At 38.9% G+C, this 11,458-nt stretch overlaps 1 protein-coding gene across 3 annotated transcripts in view; it reads right to left on the bottom strand.

Moving 5' to 3' along the window:
- Positions 1 to 11,458, bottom strand: part of DRD2 (dopamine receptor D2) — a 107,331-nt gene that overhangs the window by 57,642 nt on the left and 38,231 nt on the right. For all 3 annotated transcript variants that reach the window (XM_018569106.1, XM_018569105.1, XM_018569104.1), the window contains exon 2: positions 6,930 to 7,039. In XM_018569106.1, coding sequence (XP_018424608.1) covers positions 6,930 to 7,039 — 110 coding nt within the window. The remainder of the gene's footprint in view (positions 1 to 6,929; positions 7,040 to 11,458) is intronic.

The following is an 11,458-nucleotide window of genomic DNA, read 5'->3' as shown; positions in this document are numbered from 1 at the left end:
TGTTCTAAGAAAAATGTGCCAAAGGCGCACAGGAAGTGACATAATTGATTAGTTCACTTCCCTATTTAAACCAAGCCAGCCTGTCACTTACTTGCTGGATTGTCTTATCAGCTCCTGTCTGTGTTGTGTCTCCTGTTTCCTGTCTTGAATATTAGATTGCCGTTGCCTGGATTTTGACCCGTTCCTGCCTCAACTACCTGCCTTGACTGCCGCCTGCCTTTTTGACCCTGGACTGTTTTGATTATTCTTCTGCCTCTTTCTTCGGTACTGCAACTGACCTCCTGGATTTTGACCTCGGCTTGCCTCGACTTTGAATTCTGGATTACCCTTCTACTTGCACGGTTTCATAACTACTGGCACTCGTGCCACTCGGTGTCTGCCTGGCCTCTGTCACCATCCTCAAAGGCTTTTAGACACGAGGTGCAAGGGAAGCCTCCTCAACCATCCAGTCTCCCAGACCAGGTTCGTAATATACTGTATATCTCTTTTGTAAACTACTAGCTCCATAAATCCACTATATAATGGAGATAAACAAACGAAGACATGACTGAAGTCTATCCTGTGTGGCAACCAGGGCTCCCTTCATCACAGGTGTGTAACTCAAGATTTTGGGACCCCATAGCAAAATTTTGATTGGGCCACCCATCAAAGTCTCTCAGTGGCACTTGGCAGAGTCACTTGATAATACTGTTGTTTTTAATAACATTTCAGGGATAGGTATCAAGAGATCTGTTGTGAGGGAAGAACTGGATAGTAGTAGGAGTAGCAGGGGAAAAATTATTTGTAACTTAATTTTACAGCTTACTATTTTATTCTCATTGGCTCCTATGTCTTTCTCAGAATCTTAATTTTCAGGGCCCCAGTGTAAAATATTTCATTATTGGTAATGCTTCGGCACGCAATTACCGTACTTACTTACCCTAATACAAACTTCTTAAAACTTTTGCACAACTAGAAAGCTCAGCTGTCCTATCTTCCTTATATGAGGAAAAACTCTTATTTTACAGCCTGGGGAAGAATATGCTAACCATGCAGGGTTAATTTCAAGGCTAATTAGGATGAGCTAGATTTGTTTAGCTGCTAAGACAGCTAAAGAAATACTGCTAACTGCTAAGCCTGACGAGAAAGAAGGACTTGTGGCTATTGACAGCACTGATCCTGAAGATTCCACCTGTACTTCTGATGTCAGCTCTTCTTGACTGGAAACATTGTAGGGGGTACAGGGTCAGGGTACCCATAGCAACCTCTCTAACCCTTACCATTACATACACACATATGTTCTATGTTTATTTTCCTCAACAGCCTCCCTAATATGGCCCTCTTCCACTTCCAGGCCCCATATCAACTGTAAGGACTGCTATGGCTATTATTATGTCATTGCTCCATAGATATCATGGAGAAGTGAGTGTAGACATGGAGGGACAGTAAGTTTGTTATGTGAACATTGCAAGGTAAAAAAAAAAGTCTAATAAAAATAAATGTAATTAGGTACCCTCATTTATGGATGTTTAAGTTGAAATATATTAAATTTTTGGTTTTGGGTTTAGATAGAATTTAAGAAAACCCCCATCTTACCATTCTTGAAAATGATGGATTGAATTTAGAGTCACTTTTATTCAGAAATCACATTTATTTTAATGGCAATGTATCATTTTTACACTCTGAGAAGGGATTTTTGCGAAGCTGCTCACAGCAAAAAGCCAAACCCGATGTTTCCACACCTTTTTCATGAATGTAAGGCATAGAAGGATCTGACATACCTTCAAAACTGGCTAATGTTCTTAGGAGAGACCCATGCTAGGCACAATTTATTTTTGAAACAAAAGCCTGGTGTTATATATAAATATTATTATTAACAGAGCAGGAGGTCTGAAGGGTCACTGCTCTACAGCAATGCAAATACAAGTCATATATTTCATATATCTCCACCCTAACCTACTTCTAACTACTGCACCTGAAAGTATAAATTCAGCTTATGATTTTTTATGATAATATAGTGAAATATTTAAATGCATTCCCAGTGTTCCCTATTAATAAACCCTCTAACTACGTATAAAACAAAACTAAACGCTGTACTAATACTACCTCCTTGTAATATGTTATAATAAAGAGTTCATTATCAGCATGAAACGATTATACCATACACAGCTTAAATGACATATACATAAACACCATAAAACATAAAGTTATGTAAATAAATGCTAAAACTGAAAAGTTAGCCCGCATCCAGTTTATCAGTGTCCTTAGTGTAAGTGACCAGTGAAAAAATGGCTAAGCAATTCTTATATCATGGTGATGTCACTATCTCCTCCCACCCTATGAGATTTGTCAAATTATGCCTTCTTCAAGAGTGGTAGAAATGAAGGAAGGCATATACTGATGACGTCAGATCACATCTAACTTAATAAACCTAGACATAGAATACTGCAGCCCTGCCTAGGACCACCAATTTTCATCCAATACAGGCTTGATCACAGAGATAGAAGGAGCAGGGAGGAAAAGCTCCTTTTTGCAGTTTATAATCAATGCAGCTTAAGTCTTTAAGGGATACATACCACATAAACCATAAAATCAAGTCACACTACTTGACACGCTACATAATACTCAAACTAATATAAAGTTGTAATTGCATATCCCAACACAAAGTTCAATGCACATTGAAACATTCTATCAATAACAAAAAAACTCCCAACATCCTAAAATGTATTTGAAAATCTTGAAAACTTAAAAAATTAACCACCAATAAAAACAACTCTAACTAAGCGCATAGGTAAGAATAAACATATTTGATATGTTTTTTTTCAATTTATATGTATCTACAAAAGATCAGAAGCTGAATAAGAAAACACCTCTGAGGGGAATAAAGGTGTAAGGGAAGGGGGGAAGATAAATGGGAAGGGTGGGGAGGAACAAAAGAACAAAAAGAGGCGGGGGATTTTCTCACAGGCTTGGAGCAGTAACATCACGCTTCATTCCTCAGGATCTGTGTTTGCTTCATTGCTACAGTTATCTTATATACCACGTTTACTTTCTCCCTCAAGTTAACCTTTACTACTATCACCCATCAGTAGGTATCATCCTCTAACCAATAAATATTAATACATATAAAGAATAAAACTGTACGATGCCTACCTAGATGAGACATCCATACACAGTATATTACCATTACATAAATCATAATGTACTATGTGATAAACCCTGTAAAGTACTTGCCATACAATTCAAAAAAATATTGTAAAAACCTTTTTCATTAAAGTGACACTAAACGCAGGAGTTAAATCTTAAACATATATTCAAATACCTTGGCTATTAACAATACTGTACCTTATTTGTGTATCACTTGGCTGTAGAGCCTCAAATCATCTCTGAATTGGTGCTTCCCTATGTAGGGTGACTACTTTTGTTCCCCATGGTCCCTGTGTGTGTTGTAAAGTAGTCCCCGCTCCAAGATCGCTCCTGTGATGGAGTACCAATTAGTAAACTAAATGTGAGATTGTAGTCCATCACGGAAGGGAACTTGGAGTGGTGGCTACTTTACAACACACACAGGGACCATGGGGAACAAAAGTAGCCACGCTCCAAGAGGAAGGACAGTGTAAGCATGAATTCAGAGATGATTTGATAATCTACAGCTGAGTGGTGCAAAAATAAGCTACATTTTTGTTAAAAGTTAAAGTACTTAAATGCATTTTTAAGATTTAATGCCTGAGTATAGTGTCACTTTAATATGTGGAGCTCTTTATAACTTACCATCATAGGCATTTATAACTGAAATGAAAAAAATTATATTGTGCAGTTGCATGCTACACTGAGTGCAGGGAAAACTTCAGTATAAGAGTAACTGCACCAAAGGGCTTTGTAACACTTTAAAGGCTTCTTGGTAAAAATGTCAATTCTTGGCATTTACCAAAAAATCATTTTTTCTTTTACATTTATTATATAGCAACATGCATCAAAAGCCAAAGCTTGTGAATCGTGTTGATTTATGTAAATAAAAGACAAGACTATTACTATAACAAGGTGTGCTGGTTAAGATTCTTATTTCCTAATGATTGTATGGCAGCACCTGCATAAACTGTGGGCAAGTCTGTAGACATTAATACATAAATTATTACATTTATTTTCTATGCGACTGGTGTAAGTACCTGAATTTAAATTCGTATCAGCCTCTTAAATAAATCCATAAGCACTCACTGGAAGAGAGAGGAGTAAGGACTAGGGTCAATCAAGTGTGCTGAATGCAAATGTTCTGGCAAGAAATATACTTATAGCAGAAGACTATGAAGACTAGGGGGTCTATTCACGAAGCTGCCGAGGGCAGCCGAGTGAATGACCGATCTGAAGTGAAGTGAGCCAAACACTGTTCGGCTATTCACTTCAGGCTGGTACGGCTGATTTCAGCCGTACATCTGCTGAAATCAGCCATACATCTGCTGAAATCAGCCATACATCGGCTTGCCTCGAGTGGCTTCGGGTCGGCCGAACATGCTCAGGCCAACCCGAAGTGCAGAAGGAGTTCGACTCAGCCGATCCAACATCTGGATCGGCTGAGCCGAACCTCCGGCAGGCTTCTCACTGCTGTTCGGGCTATTCTTAAAGATGCCGAACAGCAGTGAGTGAATAGCCGAATGCCGCTGAGCGGCATTCGTCTCGGCTGTTCTGCTCAGTCCCTCAGAGGGGTCGAGCAGGATAGAAAAAGAGTGAAAAAAGTAAAAAAAGTAAATAGAAAACGATTGTGCGGAGCTAGCAGTGACAGCTAGCTCCACCCAATAGTTGCCAGCCGTAAGATCCCGGCTGGCTCCGCCCAGCTGTCAGAAGCAGGCTGTCGGCCGGCCGCTCGGCCAGCTACGGCTTTCAGCACGGCTCAGCCGAGCCGCTCGACCACGATCGGGAGCTGTACCAGCTATTGTGAATACCCTGTACAGCACCCCTTCGATTCTGTGAAACCGAAGGGGTCCTGGGGCCGAAGCTAGCCGAAGGATCGGCCGAAGCTACGGCCAGATCCTTCGGCAGCTTTGTGAATAGACCCCTAAAAGTTACTATGTAACTGTGTAAGAACAGGGGGATGATCTCACAAATCTGTGGATGCTCTATCACTAGCCAGTTAATGTGCTGTAAATGGTGAGAGTATGTCACTGTATTCCTTTTACAGTCTATGGCTGTAACAGAGGTGTCATCTGCCTTTCTATACTGTGAAAGAGCTATGGTAATTTCAGAACTAGATGGAAAGAAATCCATATTCTTTGGCAGGTAAAACAGCTTTCTACCATATAATTCACCTGTGCATCTTTCTTTCTAGCTATAAACTAACACAAAATACAGCATGAAGCGGGAGACTCCTTAATAATATTCTTGGCAGGTAAGTACACCAGGAAGATGCCGAGATTGTAATCTAGAGCCCTCTGGGAATTCCCATGGAAATTGTTGATATTTTATGTATATGTTTCAATATATTTCAACAGGCAAACATTAGATCTTGATTCATATAGTGCCTTCAGATCAGGGTGATATACTTGAGCAAATTACATTTATAAGTCTATTATAACTCTCTATAACTATCTATAACTCTCTATCTATCTGCTGACTGTAACTAACTATACTAGAACCCTCTCTATCTCCTACAGCACACTACATGGGGCCGCGGTGTCAGCAGCCTTATATAGTGTGCTGCAGGGACTTAGCTGTGAGACATGATTGGGCAGAGTCATCGTGACTCTGCCCAATCATGGCTCTACATTTGTACTGAGCCCTGATTGGCACAGTCTTGCACCTGACCTGCGGTCAGGTGCAGGACTGTAGCCAATTACCTTTTCGGACGGCACAGTGCATTGTGGGATGTGCCGGGGTCGAACAGACCGCGGACATCCCATAATGTTCGGCGTTCGGCGAACGCTAGAACATGCAATGTTCGAGTCGAACCTATGGTCGACTCGGACATGCAGCCCATCCTTACTCACAGGCATCAAGTAGATTATACATTCTACATCATATCAATGTGTGCTTAATGAGAATTTGAGGTAATCTGACCAAAGGTTGAAGCAGAAATTATTCTTTTAACAATATAATAATCTAAAACACAGTAAAAAACACTATTAAATCCACTAAGGAATGGCTAAAAATGAAGATATAGAGGGTTATGGACTGCCCTGGTCTGAGCCTTGATTTGATTCACATTGCAACCCCCAAAACATCTGAAGTCATTTTAACTAGCCGAGTGGTCAAAAAATGGTCAGTCACTGGTAGGCAGTTATACAAAATGCCTGCAAGAAGTCATTGCTGCTACAGGGGGCAATACCAGTTTTTGATGCTAAGAGTATACTTTATTTTCCCACAGCACACAAATACTGTACATCTATTGATATGTTGTTGAGTAAATAAATGAAAAGGCAAAATTGCCTTCTGTTACTGTTCAAGTATATCAACTTTATCGGTAGGCAATGTTTGAATAATTGGACTAATGTTTTTGTGTTCAAATATGTTGAAAAGTCAACAATTTCCATAGGGTGTACCTAATTTTTTCACATGACTGTAATTTCATTTGTCAGCATCTAAGTAATACTGAAAAATTACTTTCTGGTGCTTTGACCCTTACCATTATATTCATCTCTTTATATCAATCTTTGTTCCTCTAGAATGTTAAAATATGCATTACATTAAAGACCACTTGTCACTAACATCTTCAAAATACAATACACTGAAGATACAATAGACTCTAGACAAAAAGTACAAAGATTTGAAGGGCATCTCATAGATTTAATAGATCTACCGAAGAAAATGTACTATTAAACAAGACACATCTTGAATTACGAAATATGCTTGATAATTACATTTTCAGAACTTTGGTAAGTGTCAGTAGTAAGTGTTCTTTTTTAAATGACATGCACAATGCAGAAAGTTAAACCTGTTCATACAGAATTTCAATCTCTTACCTGTCAATGCTGATGGCACAGAGATTAAGGATACTTGCTGTACACATCATAACATCAAGGGTGACAAAGATATCACAGTGGATCCGACTAAACCGCCACTCGCCAACCACCTAGGAAGTAGAAAGAGACGGCAGAACAGAAAATCAATAGTGTAGATGTGTATCTCATAAAAGAGAATTAACTTGCCAAGAGGCTGAAAAACTGTAAGAGGTTTATATGGTACATTAATACCGGCAACAGATGTGTGAAAAGATAACAAAAGAGATAGTGTGCTATAAAAGGATATTTTCTCTATGTGATATAATAAATGATTTGTCATAGGCATTGAGGTGACAGCAAAGTTAAGTATTAGGAGAAAATGAACATGGTCACTTTAAATTTAATGGGACCTGGTCAGGTTGTTCTTTTTTAACTTAACAAAAGGCATGCCTACTTTGATTACTACATTTCTCTAGCACAGGCAATGTTGTGAAAGTTAAATTGGAGAATTTAAAAACGTCATATACTACTACAATTTGGTTGAAACTCTACTATTAAAGTATATAACTGGGCAAATACAATTTAAAAAATTATTTCTATAAAATAAATACAAGTCTCACCATTGTTTTCTCTTTAAAAACACTGCAAGTACCAACAAATACCTATTGATCCTGCCAGAAATACATTGAGCTCCTAACTTATTGTAGTGAGCTGACAATGCTGCTACTTTTGTGCTGAAATTTCAAGCAGTGCTGTCAGCCCTGCCCCAGTTCTCTCCATAACATATGAGGAGAGTGTTCTTTAGTCCAGCAAGGGACTCAAGCAGGACTGCCAACACTGTCCAGGATTTCAATGCAGCGGAAGCATAGTGTTCAGCTCACTACAGTAAGTTGGGATCTTACTGGATTTCTTGCAAGATCAACAAGTATTTTTCTGTACAGTGCATTGTGCAGTGTTTTTCAAAAACAAAATGATGAAATGTGCCATGCATTGCAGATATGTACTTGATTTTTTTTTGCCCTGACATATACTTCATATTCTCATTCATTCAATAGCCTGGTTCAGCTACATGCTACTTCCACTATTAGTAAGTGCCATTTTACTGCTATCTTTTAAATGGTTTTACAATACTAAAAATGCAGTGGGGCAACTGATACTTCATGGTGTGGGGGTGGGGGTAGTTTAGAGACAGGATTTTCCTGTTAGGATTCCTCAGATAAATAAATGGGTAATTTAAGCAAAATATCTCTTCTTTAAATAATACATCTTCCATCAACAAATTAAATGTACAGCTTAGTAGTTTTATTAGTATCTACAAGAACATATATTAGTTTTAGCTGAGAATTAAAATATTGCTGAGGTTTCACAATCATTGTCTTGCCTTGCTTCCAGTTAAAAAGGTAATGTTTCTGTATGAAGGAAAAATAGATACAGGATAAAGAAGAAAACAATTAGTTTTTTACTGGACAATCTACTTGTTTCCTCAATGAATAATAATAAAACACATTCAGAATAGAGAATTACATCAAAAACTACTGTACATGTGCCATATTAACATCATAAAGATTGCTCTCAACAAGCAAAATGTATATTTGGTAATAAAGTAGTAGGTTGTTAGCATGTTCGATGAGTGCAGAAATACATATCTAAAATACAGTGTCCAGAACAAGGGATGGTTCATTCCTTTGAGCAGATTGCAGGACCTTTTTATAGATTCTACACAGATCTCTAAAATTTAAATCATTTGAAAAGCAATAGGGGAGAAAAGGAGGAATATTCTTCTTGAGTAGAATATATAAAGCAGACAGCCCTACCCATGATGGGGCCAGGTGTAAATGAATCACTGGGTATACCCTTTATGCATCAGCAAATTGTAAAGGCAATACTCTCAATGCTCTTGGTCCAGATGGGTTCACAGTGGCTTTTTATAAGCATTTTAAAGAGGAATTGGCACTGATTCTGCGTACCACTTTTAAAGTAATCTGTGGTACTTGTGAATTTCCACAAGAGTCAAGAAGCATATATTACTCTTATATCTAAGGAGCCCGGATGAGCCCACACAGTTTGTGAGCTAAAGGCCTATCTCTTTGATAAACATTGATCTTAAAATTTATGCAAAGGTTTTGGTTTCCTTGATCCATCCAGAACAGGTAGGGTTTGTCCCTGGACGTGAGGCCAGGGACAACACTACCAAAACGATGTCTCTTATTCACCAATCGCAAAGTTGTGGGCTTTCTCTGTGTCTATTGTCATTGCGGGAACTAAATACATTTGGCCAACTGAATAATTATTAGGAAAATGCCAGTAAATTACAATGTCTTGATGTCTCTCTGGCTCAGGGGGAACATGAATTTCTAAATTCTAGTGTTCCCTTTTGCTGGACATCAGATGCCCCTAGGTATTTGGGTGTGTACATACCCGCAGACTTAAAGAAAGTGTATGGCCTAATTACCTACCACATTTGGAATCAACGCAAACATTCTTGTGTAGGGAAGATGACATTATTTAAAATGGATGTACTCCCCTGATTTCTTTACGTATTCCAGATGGTACCGAAGAGGGTCCCTTGTCAATTTTTTCGCAGGTTACGGACACTCCTTCTCCAATATATATGGGGGTCTTCAGCAGCATGACAGATATGGTATCTTGGTTGAACAAAAGTTAGATGGTGGAGTGGGGCTGCCGCACATGGAGTTATATTTTAAGGCGACAGTTCTTAATCAGATGGTGCATTGGTTTTCCCCATCGCAGTACGAGCTCTGGGTAAATATTGAATAATCTAGCGTGCCAATGCTGCTGACTTCTTTACCTTGGATTAGGCCCTCAAAGAGGCCACACATTTGGAATGTGTCCCCTTTAGTTACATTGAAAGTAACATTGAAAGTGTGAAATGTAATGGTTCTAAAACATCAGGTTTCCTCCTATGTGGGCCAACTAATTACCACAAGACATTGAGAACAGAAGGTTCTTGAAGTGGGAAACATTAAGGCCCTCACCTATAATACAGGCTGTCAATGCCTCTGGAGTGCTTACCATAGTTGATTTGCTCCCTTTGGGGTTTTTAAGCATTGGAAAGCGGTATCAGTACCTACAACATAACATAAACAGTTTTATTTCTATCTCCAGTCACAAGGTGGGATATTTAGGAATATAACATTATTTGAAGATGTCTGCCTGAATACAGCAGGGAGTAAGCATGTTGTTTCAAGAGTGTATCACATTTTGCTAATGCATGTGTTACTGGCCCACCCTTATTATATCAGGAAATGGGAACGAGAACTGGGGTATTCAATATTGGAGGGGGAGTGGGATAAAGCTTTTTACCTGACTTTTAAGTCAAGTGTAGTGGCAAAAACGCAGGAAAGAAATTTCAATATACATACAGTATACAGTCAATTTCCTCAAGATTGTACATATTAATTCCTGCAGTCTCCCCCAATATGTTTTATCCCTCAGACCTTTCATCTTTTTTGTTGCCCATCTCTTGACTCGCTCTATATTATCAATAAAAACGTATCAGAAAAACAGTCAGGCAACTAGAAATTTCAGATATTGAGGTCAGCAGTGACAGCCTGCATGCTTCGGTCAATCACAGGTTTCTTTGTTTATGCATCTTTCACAGTTACTTCCTCTTGTTTTAACTTCTGCCACCTTTTTTCACTTTAGCTGCAGGTCTTAGTTGGAGGTCTTCTTCTCCCTCCCCTTGCATTGGTTTCCATTCTTGAGCCACAAAACTCCTTAGACAGTAATCTCTATACTCCTCTCCTTGTTCTCTGATCATATCAACCACTATGACATAACGATCTTCCTGTCTTTTAATCTGATGTTGCTTCTGTTGCTGCTCTGTATCGATTTTGTATTTCACTTCCTTTTTCCAGTTACCTGTTAAATCTGTGTCAATGTCCCTATTGCATTTTTATACTATGTTGTGCCTCTAGCTATTGCTTTTCTATGCACACTATATTATTTGTGCCCATTTTCTTCTTTTGTCCTGGCATGGACCACTCATGACCTTTCTCAGCCAATCAATAATTTCTACCTCCTACCTGTCCTCCCTACAGCAGCCCAGTGCTAGGCTATGGAACCCCTTTCTGACCTCACTATGTCGCTTTGAAGAAAGGACTCTGCGTGGCCCCGAAATGTCAGCATATAGACACTTGTGACATGTTTCTTCAATAAACAAGCAAAAGATTGTATGCTTTTGACTGAGTGCTGGTGATATCCACCTTCTATGATTTTGGAAAACACGGCACTAACCATTTCATGACTACGAGAACCACGACCACTAATCAAGGTCCAATCACTGTAAGGAATGCAGGTGAAACATCATAATACTACAAAACACAAAAAATCCCCAGCTTCATGATTGACGCAGGATTACATCAATGGAGCCTTTTTTTATATATTAAAGGAATAGTCAAAAACGGCATGTTTGGTTTTCTTCAAATAAAGGATTTTATCAAAAGTCTTGTGACTTAATATTTGATTTAACCCTTCAGTGAATGGGTAGGGGTACAAGTACCCCTTACTCATTCACAAGGGGGGGGGGG

The sequence above is a fragment of the Nanorana parkeri genome, unplaced genomic scaffold (assembly GCF_000935625.1).
Source record: "Nanorana parkeri isolate BGI_ZX_2015 unplaced genomic scaffold, ASM93562v1 scaffold1288, whole genome shotgun sequence".
Lineage (NCBI taxonomy): Eukaryota > Metazoa > Chordata > Amphibia > Anura > Dicroglossidae > Nanorana > Nanorana parkeri.
This window is presented reverse-complemented; position numbering and strand designations above follow the sequence as displayed.